General features: G+C 40.9%; 1 protein-coding gene across 1 annotated transcript in view; it reads left to right on the top strand.

Moving 5' to 3' along the window:
• agmo (alkylglycerol monooxygenase) overlaps positions 1–20,280 on the top strand; it is a 188,510-nt gene that overhangs the window by 133,959 nt on the left and 34,271 nt on the right. Inside the window, 2 exon segments of the mRNA XM_052016932.1 lie at positions 11,629–11,732; positions 16,338–16,433. Of these exon segments, the coding sequence (XP_051872892.1) occupies positions 11,629–11,732; positions 16,338–16,433 (200 nt within the window).

Genomic DNA, 20,280 nt, shown 5'->3' with positions numbered 1-20,280 from the left:
GTACAGACAATCAAGGAAAAAACAATACGATACCCGCCACCCCTTGACTCAGTGCAGGCACAGCTCTATGCTACCAGGGATACTATGATGCCCCCAACCCTTTTTAACAGTGCACGCCTCACCAATAATTTCTCCAGTGCCGTTTCACAGTGTTCAGCCTGGAGCGAAGCAGGGTGAATCCCTCAGAGATGAAGAGGCCAAGCCAAGCACATGTGGCACTCTTTATAGTGCTGGAGGGCTGGGGGGTCCAGCCCAGGTAATTTAAAAAGACCAATGGCCAGGTGTGCGCTGATGGGTGGGGCGGGGCCAAACCTTGATTGGCAGTGGTGTGTCTTCCGACCAGGTAGGGGCAGTACTGTTGTCCGACCAGATAGGGGCAGTGTTGTCACATGACAGCCACGACCCTCCACAATACGATTGGTTAGGAAGTGGTGGGCATGCTATGTTGGCTCCAGAAGCATGGCGACACTTGCGGGCTGCCCTCAGAACACTCTACGCAAAAATTCATTTCACTGTGTCTTTCGATGTACATGTGACTAATAAAGATATCTGTCATATCTTATTTTATCTTAATCCACACTGTTGAATGCCTTCTGGTTAAGGGAGAAAAAGGCAACCAATGGCCCAGCCCTCTGGGAAAGGCGAACCAGGTCTCGGACTAAATGAATGTTGTTCTGAATGGTCCTGCTGATTGCCACCTACCATGCTTCCATTTGATGAATCAGTGCTCCTTCATGTTGAATGCCACTTAGAAAAAGTACTTAATACAGCAAGGGCAGAGAACCTCAATGCCCATGACTACGAGTGGGTTGGTAGCATTCCTGGCGGGCTGGGTCCGTGGGAACATAGTTGCAATTTCAAACCAACCATTTACCACTCCAATTAGGCTACCACAAACATCAACAAGGAGCTGGAAGGGGAATCAGAGTCAGAGTCAGGTTTATTATCACTGACATATGTTGTGAAATTTGTTGCTTTGCAGCAGCAGTACAGTGCAAGACATAAAAATTACTATAAGTTACAAAAATAAATAAATAGTGCAACAGAGGAAACGTGAGGTAGTGTTCATGGGTTCATGGACCATTTAGAAATTTGATGGCGGAGGTGAAGAAACTGTTCCTGAAACATTGAGTGTGAGTCTTCAGGCTCCTGTACATCCTCCCTGATGGTAGTAGTGTGAAGAGGGCATGTCCCAGATGGTGAGGGTCCTTAATGATGGATGCCACCTTCTTGAGACACTGCCTCTTGAAGATGTCCTTGATGGCAGGGAGGGTTGTGCCTCTGATGGAGCTGGCTGAGTCCACAACCCTCTGCAGCCTCATTCAATCCTGCGCATTGGAGCCTCCATACCAAGCGGTGATGCAACCAGTCAGAATGCTCTTCACCATATATCTGTAGAAATTTGCAAGAGTCTTTGGTGACATCCCAAATCTCCTCAAACTCCTAATGAAGTAGAGCCGCTGGTGTGCCTTCTTCATGATTGCATCAATGTGTTGGGCCCAAGATAGATCCTCTGAGATGTTGACATCCAGGAACCTGAAGCTGCTCACCCTTTCCACCGCTGACCCCTCAATCAATACTGGTGTGTGTTCTCCTGACCTCCCATTGCTGAAGTCCACAATTAATTCCTTGGTCTTGCTGATGTTGAGTGTAAGGTTGTTGTTGTGACACCACTCAACCAGCCGATCTATCTCACTCCTGTATGCCTCCTCATTGCCATCTAAGATTCTTCCAACAACAGTAGTGTCATCGGTGAATTTATAGATGGTATTTGAACTGTGCCTACCCACACAGTCATGAGTGTAGAGAGAGTAGAGCAGTGGGATAAGCATGAATCCTTGAGGTGCGCCTGTGTTGATTGAATAAGAAAGCAGTTATTTACCAATGACCTGCTCACAGACACTCAATTTGGGTTTTGTCAGAAACACTAGGCTCTAGATCTCATTATTGTCTTGAAGCTTATCCCCCGAGCTGAGATGAGAGTGCCTACCTTTGACATCAAGGCAGCATTTGACTGACTGTAGAAACAAGGTGCTCCAGTGTATGAAATCAAGTAAAACTGTCCATTGGCTGGAGTCATCCCTCACACAAGTGAGGATGGCTGTGATTATTGGAGGCCAGTTGTTCCAGCCTTGGCTTATTGCTGAAGGTGTTTCTCAGGGCAGTGTTCCAGGCTCAACTATCCTGAGTAGTTTCCTCAGTGACCTTCCCTGCATCAACATGATGATAAAAGGTTAACTCTGGAGCATGGGCTGATCTTTGTACCACACTGGTAGCAGGCAATGGCCATAACCATAAATTTAAAACCTAACAACCTCTCTTGGCACTCAAGGCCATTTCCATCATAGAATCCTCCATGGGCAAAATCCAGGACTGGTCAACATTAACTGAAGTTTACCTAGACCAATTGTATAAAAACTGTTGCTGCAAGAGTAGGTGAAAGTTGAGAATCTATATTTTGACTCACCAAAATCTTTTTGACTGAACTGCAACACCAACAATACCTGAAGTTCAGTGTCATCGAGGCACCTCTACTTCATGGACTGCAGTGGTTAAAGGAAGAACTGTGGTGCATTGACAGCAGTTCCTTCTTTCTGTACATGAGTTTAAAAAGAGGGATTATTACTAAACTCTTTCAAATGAAAACAAATTGCATCTATCTTGGAATGACTAGAGGAAGATTTCCTTTGGGCACTGTTAGTTGTAAATCACAAAATGTTCTTTGTAAACAGTTTTATGACTCCATTACACAGCACACAAAGGAACTCTTCCCTCGGTAAATGCTAATTGATTTGCCAGTCGTTATTTGGGAGAGCAGACTGTTTAGACTGGCTCCTTTTACTCATTGAAATTCTTCCACTTGCAATCTGGACATTTTATTTCATTGTTTTAATATTGTACAGGTTTAAATCTCAAAATGTTTCCAGACTGGTTTAGTACAATTTTACAGTTGTATGTTACAGCATTAATGTGAGTTACTTGAAAATGGACAGGATTTCATCCAGATGTTTTTAGTGAATCTCCACAAATGCTAACCCTGCCGTTTGTTCCGCATTTTCTGTATTCCCTAAATTTATTTTGGATTTTAGAACTTTACTTTTGAGTTTTTCTCTTTTTAACTTAAAAGAAGACTGTTCCATGCCTTTCTTTGAACCTCTTCCTATCCCAAGCACTCAATCTAATATAGAGAATAAACAGGATATTCACACCCAAACTTCTTCCAGTGAAAAATCTATCACTAGGTGGCAGGCAAAAGCAATCTAGATGATTCCCTGATATCTTACAAATAAAAGCATTTCCCTTCATACCTTCTTTTCATCAAGTATCTCTCTGTAATTGCAGACTTGTGTTTGGAAATTTCCTGAAGGAGCATTTTCATGTGCAAATTTGCAAATTACCAGGCTACCCTTGTCTTACACAATACCCTTAAAATCAACATCCATTTAGTAGGTTGTTCTCCTCTTGTGAGTTGCTGGATACAATGTACTTGTTAGGCAAACATCACGTTCACAATTCAAACATTAATTCCCTCTTGAACTTCTCTATTGCTCCATCACAATTTTCTATTTTAAGCTTCTTCCTAAAACAAACCTCTGCCCAAGCCACTTATCCCGATGGGGCCAGATCAAATACAGGTAATGGTTCTGAATGGAACTGTTGGCACTGTACTTGTCAAAAGGTGGGAAATCCAGGCCTTCAGCACCTGTGTTGTCAAGCACAGAAATCTGAGACTTAAAAATTCAAATTGCTGAATATGGACCACCCTCTGTCCCCTCCTCCACTTGCTCTTGCAAACCAGTGGCAGAGCCTTGCAGTGAACACTTTTCAGATCCTGGGCCAAATTGGACCAAGAACCCATTGATTTCAATGAGGCTGTGGATTACGAGCCAAAGGGGAAAGTAAATTCCTCTTTTATTCCATTATTAGTTTCAAGTCCTTAATTGTTTATGTATGTTTTTTTAATCTTGTTATAACTTTTGATTTTTTAGATTATTTACTTCAGTTTTAATATTAACAAGTGCTTCTAAATGCTGATGACATTTAAAATATGTTAAATTATCCTTCATCTTCTGACAGACAGCAAAGCTGAAGGTGGCACAGGGTGGGGGACATTGCTGACTGAAAGCTTGCAGAAGTGTTTCATGGACAGGGCTTAAGTGCATTGTGGGAGACCTTACCACAGTTCAGTCCACACTGCAGAAAGCTGGGTTGTATTGGGATGTATTGGACCAGGTGAGGATGGAAATAGGGACGCTGAGGGCGAGGTGGGAATTGGCCAACAAGATGAGACCCAATATCTAATATGACTGATAAATTTTGTAAGATAGCACTCTGTGCAGCAATTTTGGATATTTTTGTAATATTTTAGTAACATCTGATGTGTGTGTGTGTGTGTGTGTGTATGTATAATTATTATGCATATTTTGCATTATGCTTTACGTTATTGTTTTACTTTTCTATCTGTCTGACCCCATGCCTTTGGGATATTTTCTGTGTTGGAAGTAGCACAGGTTATTAATGAGTCACCTCAGGCACTTGTAGTCTTCCATGAGGTAAGTCATTTCCCCTCAGTTTTAATTGCTGTAATACAATGAGATACTGTTAGAAGAATAGAAATATCCTTAAAAATCTGTGTTATAATGCTATGAAGTCAAAAACATGCATTATTCAGTGTAAAAAAATAATGATATCATTTTATTAACATCACAATCTGCATTTTATTAGGAGTTTACAGTTTGAGGGAAAGTGAAATAGCACTTCTGACTATTTTAAATATAATTATGCTCGTAATTCTTGCGAACCCCACTTGGAAACTTGTAAAGAGCTTGTAGCTGTAAAAAGCTAATAAAAATTGATGATGCTTGCTGCTCTCATGAGGTGAAATTTGGCAGAAGGTTCAGCTTGTTTTGTTAGTAGAGCGTTAGAAAGAGATAAGAGAATTTACTCACATGAGAATATTGCTTTTGTCATCACATTTGGACCAGCAATTAGTGAAAGAAGGCTGGTGTGTTTAAAATTTCTGAATTGTGTCAACATTCGGCTCATTATCAACCCAAAGTTGGTGCAGATGCAATTATGCTGAAATTAGAGTTCGTAATCAATAGTTCATGATTGTTTCAAAGTAGAACAACAATTTTTTTGCTGAGCACGAAGTTGGGATCTTAAAGAGAAGTGAAGTGTTTTAACTTTGACATAATTGCTATCATTGCTGAACAGGTTGGCAGAACCGCCATCTTGTAGTTGTTGATTTCATCTCCATCTGTGCCAATCCAGAAAAGTAAGAGAAGCATGCCAACAGCTCCAAAAGGACCATGAGTTTAAGGATGTGCATCATTTAAAATGAGTATTTCCCTGAAAAGTACTGTTGATTGTGAGGTTAACATGTTCCAGTTACACGTGGCAAACCAAAAAAATACATGCACGCCTGAAATGAGCAATGTGGAGACTGCTCCTATGCATCTGCATCTGCTCAATAATGTGGAAAATCATCTAGGTCTGTCCTAAAGGAGAAAAACTTAAATCTGGACAATTATCACCCAAGCAACCTACTCTAAAATATCAGCAAAGTGACAGAAGGGTTTTTAATCATTTTGTCAAGTGGCACTGACGAAAAAACTGATGGTCAGTTTCAGTTTTGTCAGGAACACTAGGCTCCAGACATCAATATTAATATTTATTTATTAGTCACTCGTACATTGAAACACACAGTGAAATGCATCTTTTTGCATTAACAACCAACACAGTCTGAGAACGTGCTGGGGGCAGCCTGCAAGTGTCACCACGCTTCTGACGCCAACATAGAATGCCCACAACTTCCTAACCATTACACCTTTTTGGAATGTGAGAGGAAACTGGAGCACTCGGAGGAAACACACACTGTCATGGGGTGAATGTACAAACTCTTTACAGACAGAGGCTGGAATTGAACCTGGGTTGCTGGCGTTATAATAGCGTTACGCTAACCACTACACTACCATGGCCTTGTTCCAACAATGGATGTTAGACTTGAATTCCAGAAAGAAAGCAAAGGTGATTGCCATTGACATCGAGATAGCATTCAAACTGAGTGTGACATCAACGCACACTAGTGAAATTGAAGTCAAAAGAACTGTGTTGAAAATTCTTTCCCGGCTGAAGTTATTCTTCAAGCAAAGAAATATGGCTGTGTGAACACTATGATCTTGGCCCAGGAATTCACTATGAGGCTTCTGTTTCGGTCCATTCATCATAAATGGTCTGCACTTCAAATTAAGGTCAAGACTGGTGATGTCTGCTGATGACTGTGCAACCTTCGGTTCCATTTACAAGTCCTCTGCCAAAGCAGCAGATCACCAAATGTTCGAATATGGGGTGTTGGGTAGCAGGTTATATTTGGGTTATCCAAATGCCAATCATAGGCCATATTGAAGAAAAGAAAATCTACTCAACTCCAGCTTACTTTTTGGAATGTGGGTTACATTGTAGACAAAAATGGTGGATGACCATCTTCTCTCTTTTCTAAGGGTTTTACATAGTAACATTTTGGGTTTAGTATTCATTTGCAAGTAAGTTCAGGCCTAGTTGCTTAGATTGGCAACTTACTTTGAGAAGCAAAAAGGATGGTAAGTGGATGAGAAGAAAGTATACAGGTTGAATGGAGAACTATTTTGAAAGGTTGTTTCTGGAATACTATACAGGTGACTCTACTCTCCATCCCAAACAAACTATTCCCGATTCTCAGAATGCTGGATATTGATATTAGGCAATAAAGTGAAATTTTTTAACAATAAATTTGTCAGTAATAGGTATACCCTTTGGATACTGTTGGGGGGGGGGGGGGGGGGGGAAGCGGAGGTTGACCTTTCAGAGGCCAGCACCAGTAGCCAGGTTAGTGGCCCCAGGCCACTCTGAGGCAAAGAAGGAAAGAGTGAAGTCAGGCAGAGCAATAGTGATAGGGTCTCAATAGTAAGGGGTGCAGATGGGTGTTTTTTGGCTGCAATCAAGACTCCAGGATGGTGTGTTGCCTTCCTGGTGACAGGGTCAAGAATGTCTCACAGCAGGTACAGGACTTTCTGAGAAGGCAGGGTGAGCAGCCAGAGGTCATGGTCCATATTGGTACCAATGACATAGGCAGGAGCTCGGATGAGGTCCAGCAAAGTGATTTTAGTGAGTTAGGTAGAAAGTTAAAAAGCAGGACTTCCAGGGTTGCAATTTCAGGATTACTACCTGTGCCATGTGCTAGTGAGGTGAGAAATAGATACATAGTGCAGTTCAACACGTGGCTGAGGAGCTGGTGCAGGAAGGAGGGCTTCAGATTTATGGATCATTGGGCTCTCTTCGAGAGCAGGTGGGACCTGCACAAACTAAATGGTTTGCATCTGAACTGGAGGGGAACCAATATCTTTGCCGGGAGGTTTGCTAGTGCTACTTGGGAGGGTTTAAGCTAGAGTGGCAGGGGGATGGGAACCACAGCAGCAGGGCAACAGGTGGTAGGGTTGAGGGCAAGAAAAGTGGTTTGATAAGTAAGACTGAAAGGAAGGACAGTGAGGGACAGGCTAATGAACACGGTGGGACTGATGGGCTGATGTGTGTTTATTTCAACACTAGGAGTATTATGGGTAAGGAGAATGAACTTAGAGCCTGGATCAGTGCATAGAATTATGATGTTGTTGCCATTACAGAGACCTGGATACATGAGGGACAGGACTGGCAGCTCAACATTCCTGGGTTTTGTTGTCTTAGACATGATAGAGAGGGAGGTAAAAGAGGTGGAGGGGTTGCACTACTGATAAGAGAGAATGTCACAGCAGTGCTCAGAGAGGACATACTGGAGGGCTCATCCACAGAGGCAATTTGGGTGGAGCTCAAAAATAAGAAAAGTGCAATTACACTGTCATAGTGGGGGACTTTAACTTCCCCAGTATTGATTGGAACTTTCTTAATACAAGAAGCTTAGATGGGGCGGGATTTCTTCAGTGCATCCAAGAGGGGTTCTTGAAACAGTATGTGGAGAGTTCAACTAGAGGAGAGAACATACTGGACACCTTGTGGGAAATGAGCTAGGCCAGTTGACAGACCTGATAGTAGGTGAACATTTTGGGAATAATGACCACAACTCATTATGTTTTAAGACAGTTATGACTAAGGATAAACTCAGATCTTGTGGGAAGGTGTTAAATTGGGGGAGGACAAAGTATGACAGGATAAGACAGGAGCTAAGGGGCATTGATTTGGAGCAGTTGCTGTCGATCAAGTCCACGTCTGACATGTGGGAGTTGTTTAAAGACCAGCTGATCAGAGTTCAGGATCGGGATGTTCCAGTAAGGAGTAAGGACAAGGATGGTAAGGTAAGGGACCCTTGGATGACCCCAGAAGTCCTAAATGTAGTCAGGAAGAAAAAAGAAGTATACGCAAGGTTTAGGAATCTAAAATCAGACTGGGCCCTTGTGGAATATAAAGATAGCAGGAAAGCGCACAAGCAGGTAATCAGCATGGCCAAAAGGGGCCATGAAATGTCCTTGGCGAGCAGGGTCAAGGAGAATCCCAAGGTATTTTATACTTACATAAAGAAAAAGAGGATAACTAAGGAGAGGTTAGGTCCACTCAAGGATAAAGGAGGAAATTTGTGCTTGGAGTCAGAGCCAGTGGCTGAGGTACTAAATGAATACTTTGCGTCAGTACTTACTGAGGAGAAGGATTTGGAGGACAGTGAAAACAGAGTGGGGCATGCTAATGTGCTGGGACATTTTGAGATTAAGGAAGAAGTAGTGCTGGGTCTTCTGAAAAGCATTAAGATGGATAAATCCCCAGAGCCTGATGGCATCTACCCCAGAATATTGAAAGAAACAAGTGAGGCAAGGAGTCGAAGCTGCGGTTTTGACACCTTTAAGATCTTTTTGTCCTCACTAGGAACAGGAGAGGTCCTGGAGGATGGGAGACTCGCAAATGTTGTGCCTTTGTTCAAGAAAGGAATTAGGGATAATCCAGGTAATTATAGGCCTGTGAGCCTCGCGTCAGTGGTAGGGAAGCTATTGGAGAGGATACTGAGGGATAGGATTTCTGTGCATTTGGAAAGGCATGGCCTGCTTAGGGACAGTCAGCACGGCTTTGTGCGAGCAGGTCATGTCTTACAAACTTGATGGAGTTTTTTGAGGAGGTGACAAAGGTGCTTGATGATGGTAAAGGCTGTAGACGTTACCTCCATGGACTTTTGTAAGGCGTTTGATAAGATCCCTCATGGTAGGTTGATGCAGGATTTAAAGATGCATGGGATCCAGGGTAAATTGCACGCTTGGATGCGGAACTGGCTTGCCCACAGAAGACAGAGAGTAGGAGTGGAAAGCTGTTATTCTGGCTGGAGGTCTGTGACCAGTGGTGTCCCGCAAAGATCAGTGCTGGGATCTCTGTTGTTTGTGACAGGTATCAACGACTTGGATGAAAATGTAGATGGCTGGATCAGCAAGTTTGCAGATGACACCAAGATTGGTGGAGCTGTGGACAGTTTAAAGGACTATCAAAGAATACAGTTACAGAAATGGGCTGAGAAGTGGCAGATGGTGTTAAGCAACTGGGAAAGCGTGAGGTGTTGCAGTTTGGGAGGTCAAATGAAAGAAGAAAGTATATAGTTAATGGTAGGCCTCTTAGTAACATTGAAGTACAGAGAGATCTTGGGGTCCAGGTCCATAGTCCACTGAAAGTGGATAAGGTGGTAAAGAAGGTGTATAGCATACTTGCTTTCATTGGTAGGGCTGTTGAATATAAGAGTAAGGAAGTCATACTGCAGCTATTTAAAACTTCAGTCAGACCGCACGTGGAGTATTGCATGCAGTTCTGTTCATCCATTATAGGAAGGATGTGGAGACTGTGGAGAGGGTGCAGAAGAGGTTTACTAGAATGCTGCTTGGATTAGAGGGTATGAGCTGTAAGGAAAGGTTGAGCAAACTTGGGTTGTTCTCCCTTGAGTGTTGGAGGCTGAGGGGAGACCTGATAGAGGTTTTTAAAATTATGAGAGGCATAGATAGGGTCGAGAGTCAGAATATTTTCCCCAGAGTAGAAATGTCAAACACCAGAGGACATGCTTGTAAGGTTAGAGGGGAGAAGTTTAAAGGTGATGTGAGGGGTAAGTTTTTTATTCAGAGAGTGGTAAGTACCTGGAATGGGTTACCAAGGGTAGTAGTGGAAGCAGGCAGTTTGGTGGAGTTTAAGAGGTTTTTAGATAGACACATGAATATGCAGGGAATGGAGGGATATGGATGATACACAGGAGGAGGACACTTAGTATAAATTGGCATTGAGGGCGGCACAACATCGTGGGCCGAATGGCCTGTCCAGTGCTGTATTGTTCTGTGTCCTATGTTCTAATGAAATTGCAGTGAGTGATGGAATGAAAATCATTAGAATAGTAGAGTTAAGTGAAATTTTCAAAATGTGTATCAGCAAACACCAGTACTCAAAAGATGGATTTTTTTCTTTCAATTATGCAACAACTTAAAAGAAGAAAATAATTCCAGAATGAAAATCAAAAAAAAATTGCAGATGCTGAATCTAAAATACAACAGGAAATGCTGGAAATACTCAGCAGGTCAGGCTGCTTTTGTGGGAAGAGAAACAGAGTTAATATTTCAGGTTGAAGACTCTTTGTCGCAATTGGAAGGAGAGAAAAAAAGCTTGTTAAGCTGCAGGGAAGGTTGTGGGGAGGGGTTGTCTCTCATTGGGTAAAACTGGGGTGACCATGGGGATAAGCTGTAAACAAGGTTATCTGGTCAATGAGTGAATGGGAACAGTTAGAGAATGAGAACATGGACAAAAGAACATAGGCAAAAGGGCATGTCTTGGTACACTGCAGCCTTCTGGACTTAATATTGAATTCTACAACTTCAAGTAAACTTGATTTCACTGTCTGTATCAATTATCCAGCTGTGACATTGGTTCAGCTTGTTTGTAATGTTTCCTCTTTTTTTCCCTATGGGAATGAAGGAAAGGCCCAGCCTGACTTGTCGGGAATGTCTTCCTGCTCTGCTTTTCACAACTCTTGTGTTCTTTTGTCTGCATTCTTTTGTTTGTGTTCTCACTCTCTAACTGCTCTCATTCACTCATTGACCAGATAATCTTGTTTACAGTTTATCGCCATGGTCATCCCAGTTTGACTTTATCAGGGACACTCTCCCTCCCCCACCCTCCCTGCAGCTTCTTATGTCTCCTTCCCAGTTCTGAGAGAAGGGTCTTTGACCTGAAATGTTTCTCTTCCTACGGATGCGGCCTGACCTGCTGAGTATCCCCAGCATTTTTGATTTTTGTTTTATAATCCCAGAACGTGGCTCACTTGGGGAGACTTCAAATTCCCTAATCCATCTGCAGCATACGTACATTTGGAGAAAGCTAAACAATGGTGAAAAGCAATTGTAATGCCATTTTCTTAATGGTGCCTTGAAATTCCGTACTGTATTTTTTGTGGAAATCCAGAGTAAAATTGGCTTCTTTAATTTCATAGGGAGTAGTAGAGAGGACCAGAAGGAGAACTGCAAAACAGTCCAATAAGATTTTGCTGCTAAAAATTGAGACACTTTCTCTTTAACTTGTTTATATATGAACAATGTCAGTATTTGCACAATACATTTGTGAAATTTCTTCATTTCTTTCTGATTATAGAAGTGAATGTCATGTGGGCAGCACACCAAGTACATCACAGCTCTGAAGACTACAATCTGTCTACAGCCCTTCGGCAGTCTGTATTACAGAAATACTTTTCCTGGGTATGTCAATTCTGAACTTTCACATTAGAAGTCCACTGTCACCGTTAACCACTGAAACAATTTGTCTGCCTGCTCAATTGAAAAGTACAAAGAATGTGTTAATCCCGTGATGCAGCTCCTCTGATTTTCTGGGATGTTGTTTAACAAGGGTGTTTGTCAGGCGAAAGCTTTTGAAGTGTAGCTATTTGTATACTTAACCACTGAGTATGATTTTATAATGCTAACTAATCCTACTCAGTGGATCTTCTATTTGATTATATTTTGTGTTGATATAAAGTCCACAGTGATGGACTGAAGTGTATTTTGTAATTCAGGCCGTAAATACCTACTGTAAAGGTGGTGATTTGCATCATCTAGACATGCAACTTCAATTGCACTTTTTTGCTGAGTACCCATAGTCATAGAGAGATATAGCACAGAAACAGGCCCTTCAGCCCATCGGGTCTGTACCAACCATCAACTATCTATTGACATCAATCCCATTTTTTACTCTCCCCATGTTCTCTTCGACTCCCCTCAGGTTTCACCACTCCTCTACATATGAGGGGCAATTTATAGTGGCCAATTAATCTACCAACCCACATATCTCTGAGATGTGGGAGGAAATCGGAGCATCTGAAGAAAACCCACACTGCCACAGATTCCATGCAGGTCTCTGGTGCTGTGAGGCACTGAGTCTACTAGCTGTCCCACTGTGCCTTCCATTTTCTGTTAGGGTAGTTTATATAACTACATTTATCTACACCTTTTTTTTAAAGAGGCAAGGAATTACCAGCAGAATGAATACCATTTCTTTTTAGTTCATAGATAAAACAAAAATAAAAGGGCCAATTCTAGAATATCATATTTAGAGATGGAAACAATATGTTCATTAATTTTTCTTTTCAATTGTTCTCATTTTAGTTTCTTTTTTTCCCTTTGCTCAATATATTTAGAAACAAGCTGTGTATTCTAGGATGTTCATTAATATCATGCTTCTGTTCATTGTAAGACTGAGGACATTTTGTATTTTTCTCATTGGAGTCTGCTCAACAACTTTTATGATGTCAGGATTGAAATTAGGGATAGGCCTTATTCAGAATTGCAAAAGGAGTTCAAATCAGACTGCCATGTATATCAACCATCACAGCCTACATTTCTGGACCAATTTTACCAAATTACATCCCTGATGGAAAGCTTAGACTTCAAGGAGCACTTAGTGGGAATTGCTTTGTGGAGATCCCATAATAACTGTTGACAGTTTGTCCCTGGGTAATTCCCAGTTTCAAATCAATTAACCTTTTATTATTTGCTGCGCTATTCAAATAAATTTACATCTCAGTTTTATATTTCAAAAGGAAAAGGAAGAAAGAACTCTTTGATGAAATCAGGTACTCTCTGCAATCTCATTGAAGTTTCATGCAAAAAGATACAGAATTCAAATCCAATGACAGTAAAGCACTTTTTTGTGAAGTGAGTTTCCACAGTTCACCACAAACTGATGACAATAATGATTTGTTTTTCAGTTCTTTCACTTCAGTAGAAATGTTTAGAAAGCAGTACTTAGATAACTTTTCTTGCTAAAATTAGTAAATAGAAAATGTGCTTAGATTGAAGCTAGTAATTATTATTACCATGCTAGAAAAGGGCATGCATTGTACATGGAAAAAAATCTTACTGGTGATTTGTAAGGATGGAGTTGAGGAATATTACTCTGGCAGTGTTAGAGAGAGAGGAATTTAAATCTTGCTCTGTTTGACATGAAATGCAATGACTGATTATTGACCTCGGGTCAAAATTAGAAAATTGCTGTGTTGTAAGCATAAAAATTTCTAAAGCCACAACATTCAAGATTCATCTTCAGTGATGTTTTCAGTAATATGGATCTAAAAAAAATAGCTGTCACTGTTCCTACAAAGATGAAGCAAGTTTTCCTAGTGCTGGAGGCTCAAAATCATACCAATTAAAGATAAATTGCTCCAAACCAAAGTTCAAAGTCAGAGTACTACACATCACAGTTGTATCAAGCTGCTGATATATGCCACGTAACACAGTTTACTGCTCACCTTTGCATTCATGTGGTCATTCATGATTTCTACTCGACTAGACCAGATCTCATCTATTTCTCCATTAGCCCACAGGAGCAGGGAGACCAGGCATGGACATTTACTGCAATTGCAGGCTTCCCCAAAATGCAGCCACTCATAAATCGCATGCATGTGGTCATTCTGGATCGCATTCTCAAATATTCTCACCGACAAGAAGGGAATGCATTTTTGCAACATTCGGTGTTGATAGCCCATCAGAGGACCTTCGTAATGAATCCTGGCAACTGCCATGACTCATTCATCTTCAGACAGTCACAGCTGACTCTTATCTTTTGGGCCCACAAAACTTCGAAAGATACTATCACAGGAGTTGGCTTTAGTCAGTGAGAAATAATCACGAAGTGCTGCTTTACGCTGCAGCCATACTGCAAAATAATGATTTCCAGGTAATTATATACATAAAATGTATGTGGACTTTCCCTCCAGAAGCAGCAGACTGAAACTCCCAACTCAGTTCTTAGTTTCAGCCAGAAAGGCCAAAGACTTGGGAAGAAAAGCCCAATTCAGTAAGTTCATTTTATCATCATTGTAAAATCTTGGATAAATATAAATGTTTTCCCTCATTGCCCATATACTGGCTTCACTTTTCAAGCCTAATAATGCATGTTGTGTCTTGAATTAATCTCAGATACTGAATGCTTTCATGGCAGCAGCTCTTCACACTTGCAAATCTCACAGGTGCTCATCAAATGGCCTTCCCATAAGACTTCCTGCAGTCAGGTATAGTTATGGATATCTAGAAGCAGGACAATCCAAAGTAGCAAGGTTACTCATTGAGGTTAGAATGGCAATTAATACTCATCTTGATACAGTGGAATACTTGGACATGACCTGCACAAAATTGTCACTTCACTTGATCATGAATTATCCCTGGTAATCGTGTATAGGGAGTAGAGTAAAGGGCTGAGGACAGAGTCTTGTGGGGCACCGGTGTTGAGAATAATCAAGGTGGAGGGGTTGCTGCCTATCCTTACTGATTATGATCTGTTGGTCAGGAAGTCCAGGATCCAGTTGCAAATGGAGGTGTTGAGTCCGAGGTCTAGGGCTACATAGGCAGTATAAAGAGGAGAATGGAAGGGGGCGAAGTGGGGGCAATTAGGTAATTGGTGGACTGAGGAGGGGTGAAGGATGATGGGCAAATCGAACCAGATGGAGAAGGAGGGGAAGGAGTTGGGAGAAAGAGGCGTGTGAGTGATATGTGGAAGCAGACAAAGTGGAGAAAAAGCTAGATGGAGCCAGGTGGCGGAGAGGAGAGTTAAGGTAGAGACAACTGCTAGAGGGTGATAAGCAGGACACAAAGGCTACCAGTGCTGGAATCTGATAAGTAAGGAAGATAATAATGGGAACCATTAGGGGAGAGATGAAGGGCAGATGGAACCAGATAGGGGAGAGGAACTGGTAAGTGAAGTGTGTGGGTAGTAGGTGAATGGAACCAGAAGGGGGATGAAAATTGGTGATGAGGGCTGGAGGAGTTCTGGGAAAAAAAGACAAAAATGGAAAGATGAGTAGAATGGAAGGAGAGAGAAAAGTGGTGTTGGGGCTGGTGGTGTGGGTGGCAGTGAAACACAGGAGGTAAAGGTGACCTGAAATTGGAAAATTCAATGTCCATAGCATTGGGCTGTAGACTACTGAGGTGGAATATGAGGTGTTGTTCCTCTAGTTTGTATTGGGCCTCATTCTAGCAGTGGAGAAGGCAGATGACAGACAGGTCAGTGGGCGAATGGAGTCGATCAGAAGGTCAGGATGGCCATTGTGGACAGAGCACAGATCCTCTACAAATCGATCGTCTCGTGTGCCCTTGGTTTCGCTGATGTAGAGGAGGCCACCTCGGGAGCACCGACGACAGTAGACGAGGTTGGAGGAGGTGCACATGAATCTTTGCCTCACCTGGTAAGGCTGTTTAGGTCCCTAGATGGTGGTTAGGTAGGAGATACAAGAACAAGTGTGGCACCTCCTGCGGTTGCAAGGGAAAGTGTCAGGATTCAGGGAGGCATGAGTGGGGAGGAGTGAGTGGACCATGGAGTCACAGAGGGCGCAGTCCCTGCAGAAGGTGGAAAGGGGTGGGGAGGAGAAGATGTAGGATCTACTAATACGATCTCACTGCAGCTTTCACGGGCACAGACAGTACCTAAGATCAGTATTGAACCCAGGTCTCTTACACTGTGAGGCAGCAGCTCTACTCACTGCACCACCATGCTGCCCAGGCCCAAGGAACTAAGAGAGGTAAAGCATGAGTAGAATCTGCAGTTAGTTAAGCTAAGTTACTTCACTCACCATGAGCTACATAAGTAGAATAGTAACTTCAATGGAACAAAGTATTTCATGCACAGGGAGCCGCTGTCACTTCCCTAGGCTCATTCTGAATCACTGAGAAATACCCTTGGTGATTTGCCAGGTTTATTTTTCAAAAAATATGAACGTGGGTTTGATCATATGACAGCTTGAGTTGTATCTGTGTGAAGGATCAACTGTTTTTTTAAACTCTGATTGACTTTTGACAATGTTTATTTGCTTCCAGATCTTCAACCTTCCAATGGCTCTCTTCATTCCTCCCTCAGTATATGCTGTACATATCTAATTTAACCTGCTGTATCAGTTCTGGATTCACACAGAGGTATTTATAATGGGTTTTAAATATCAGCACCTTTTATTAAACCAGTACTTTTTCTATGTTCTTGGCTTTATGTATATCATGGTTCAAGATCTGTAGCTGATAAAAAAAGGAACTTATGTTTTTGCATTGTATGCATTTTCTGCTAAATTTGAGTGTTTTGTTCTCTAAACAGTTGGTGTGGACTTTGTAAGATTAAAGAAATAATAAGTGTTCAAATCAAAATAATGGCAAAACACAATTATCTTGTTTCAGAGTAGTCGGAGTGACTGTCGTGGGCTGAATTATGGATGTTCAGATGTTCGTGGGAGGATGGACAAGGCGAGAAACTGTTGTTTTCAATGTTGATATTAGTTGGAAAAATTTAACAGGATATTCAGATTAAATGGGATTTATAATGAATGTTAAGCCTTTAAGGAAGGACTTAGAGTTGATGCACACAGATCATTAAATGTCAAGTTCAGGTATAAAGAAGAGTCAAAAAGGATAATGGAATATTAGTTATTGCATCAAAAAGATTGGAATATAGAAGGGAAGACATTTTGGTATAGCTATTCAAAGCCCTGATGGACCTTATAACAGTATGTGAACTCTCCAGCTATGACCATAACATCACCTCCCATGATGAAGTGATGCCAGTAGTGTTATCACTGAGGCATCTACTTAATGAGTATATCAGCTGCTAAGTGCTGGATAAAATATTCCAGGTCAGTTTAAGGGCCTTTAATGGATTTGGAATGTATCTGAGAAATCACCTCTAAAAGCTGCCCGTTCACGTCTGCCAGTCTCAGCAAAGTGTCCCTTTCAGTACTGAGAAGAACATCAAATTAGCGCAGGGTGCTCCTCAATCTATTTGAACTGTGCCATAGTCATAATGTGGAGTTTCAAGTTACCGATTACATTAATATAACAGAAACTGGCGTGTGACAGCATTTAAGCATGCACCTGATGCCAGGAAAAGATCAGCCATGGTAAATATGGCTCGTGCACAGATGTACCCAGCCTAATTTTTGCATTTGGTGTAGGTTTACCTGGGAATGATTGTTCAGCCAATCTATTCCAGGTAAAGTTAAATTTTGTGTGATTAACACCTAAAAAATTGACTGCGATCCAGTTTCTAAGGGACATTGGCGGAAATGCTCAGCAGTTCAGTAAGTATCAGAGGAGAAAGAACCAGAAATAATATTTCATATCAGTGAAGTATCCTTTTATTTGAACTGGAAGGCTTTAAGATATAGAGTAATGGGGAGGAAGAAGGGCAAAAGAAAGGCCTATTATGTGGCAGAAGCCAGAAGAGGATAAATGATAAAAGAAGATAGTTGAAGGCTAAGCAAGGTATGATGGTTCAAATAATGAATTGAAAAGTTAAAGGATGTGTAAATGGGAGAACCAGAATCATCTGAAATTACATGAGGTAACTACTGCAGATCCTAGAAATCTGAAATATAAACAGCGAAAGCTGGAAGTTTTCCATTCAGAAAATTATAATTTCCTTGGGAAGTTCACAGGGTCTTCATTACTTCTGTCACAGTGCTACATACATGACTTTGTGCATGTTCAACTGGATATCTGCCTATATTTCTTCTAGTTTGTAGTTCAATGTGTTTTTTTTTACATTGAGTAGTCTTAAAACATGAAATTTCATGTCTGGCTGAATCATAACTTGTTTCTGTTTTTCTAGCTATATTTTATAGGAAATATTTACAAGGGACTGTAAATGTTGGTTTTCAAATATTTATTGGAACTGGAAGCACTTATTTAGCAGAATAAATCTAGCATTAAATCTTCTTGATTACCCTGTATTTGATACATTTTGATGAGCACATAACTAATCAAGAGGAATGTGAATACAGTAATGTTTGTCATTTAGAATCAGGTCTTGCCCCCACAAAGGATTAAACTGATTAAATCTTTTCAATGATTCATTGATTAAAAGCATTGTATGCTATACGGTGCATTCAAGTTTCTGTTTATATTGAAATATCAAACATACTTCAAATACACATTAAAAATCCCATACTCCTTATGTTCTGATACATATTCATGATTTATTGGGTAAGGATATTAGTGAGCTCAAAGATAAGAGATGGAGTGTAAAGTGTGATTGAAAGCTTAAGGTCTGACCTACCATGATCTGATAAGTGGTGGTGGAAGCTCAAGGGCCTTATGGCCTTCTCCTGCTCCTGTTCTTTGATATTTTTTGAGTTGTCATGAGTAAGGATTCAAAATATTCATGATTAGAAAACATATTTCAGATATTTCTGTGAAAGTGCTTTAATTTTCTGCATCAATTATAATGAAGGGGGTCAGAGGGTTGTGACTTTCTGGAACACTTTTTCTCAAAGAGGGGTAGAAGCAAAGTCTTCAAATGCTTTTAAAGCAGAAATAGACTCTTGATAAGCAAGGGGGTGAAAAGTTGACAGGAATGTGGAACTAAGGTTACAATCAGATCAGCCACTTTCTCATTAAATGGAAGAGCAGGCTTGAGTGGCCTAAGCTCCTTATATATTTGTATGTTACTTTACTGTGTACCTAAAGTACACAGATAATTTTACTTTAATTTACTGTCCGCTTGAGTTTTTAGAAATCCTTAGTTCAATATTATCTTCCTTTGGAAGAGGAAAAGTGTTCCTCCTAGTTTGGTGTCAACTAATGAACTACATCCCACTGAGAAATTTATGACTCTGGATAGTTGTCTGAAACACCTTAAGATCACTTCTGTTTTTATTCCAATATACAAATATTGTCATTTCTGTTTCTCAGTTTGGGTAATTTGGCTATTTTGTATTTATTTAAATATTAAAAAGTGCCTCACCAGATAAGAAAACAGCTACCTTCATACAAGTTAGATTTGGAATGAATTTCAAAGTGTGAAACCATGTAGGCTTTCAAGTATCCTATGGATTAACCTTCCTTCAAAGCCACCCCTACAGGGAGCATATACAAAGTATGGCTGCAAAGTCCATCTGTATAAACATAAAGTTTAGTGTCAAACATTAATGTGACATTTCTGTTTAATTTAGTGTGCAAATTAAGTTTAAAGATTTATCCACGCTGTGGCAGAATCCCAATAAGTTTTCTCTTGCTTTTCATGCCAGATATCAAGGACTTTCTCTTTAAATTCTAGCATAAACTTCAACTTTAATAATTTCTGTTTAATCTTTAAGAGTGAGCAAGAAAACCGGATTTCTGTGTTTGTAAAATTATTATTTTCGAAGATAATAAGAGATGTTCATTTGACACAGTGGCAGCATTCTCCTTCTTATATTATTGTTTTAATTAAATTGTTGCACAAATAATAAAAAGGCATTTTTTTAAACTCTTTTAGTCATGGGAATAATGGAGGTTCCATTTGTCATTGTCCATGGTCTTGATTAATCTCATCACAGATATACTAATTGGGTTCTGAGTTAATGCGGTCTGTTCCTGGAACAACACCAGGGTGCAGAAGTGCAGACATCTCCTTACAGTTCAGCTACCTGTTGCCGGAAGGCTCTTTCCCTTTCCTTCCCTCTCTCTCCCTTTCAGCTTTGAGGACTGAGTGTTTCTCCTTGAAGCTGGCCACTGCTTGATGGAGGATGTGTTGCCATTCAGGTAAATTAGCGGCATGTTCCAACCATCTTGGCATGTCCACATCTCTTGAGATTAACTTTCAATGTATTTCCTTTGACCACCACGGGATCACTGACCATGGACTTGCTTGGGTAGACAAGAATCTGGCATTCAACCTAATTTCCAGTCCAGTGGAATTGGTCCTTGAGGATAATTACCAGTGGTATCAGTACTTTGAGGATGTTGAAATCAGTGCAGCAAACTTGGTAAAAGGGAACTTCTGGAGGCAGCATTGGTG

The sequence above is a fragment of the Pristis pectinata genome, chromosome 5 (assembly GCF_009764475.1).
Source record: "Pristis pectinata isolate sPriPec2 chromosome 5, sPriPec2.1.pri, whole genome shotgun sequence".
In the NCBI taxonomy this organism is placed as follows: Eukaryota; Metazoa; Chordata; class Chondrichthyes; order Rhinopristiformes; family Pristidae; genus Pristis; species Pristis pectinata.
The sequence above is the reverse complement of the archived record's forward strand: the minus strand, read 5'-3'. Positions and strand labels throughout refer to the sequence as shown.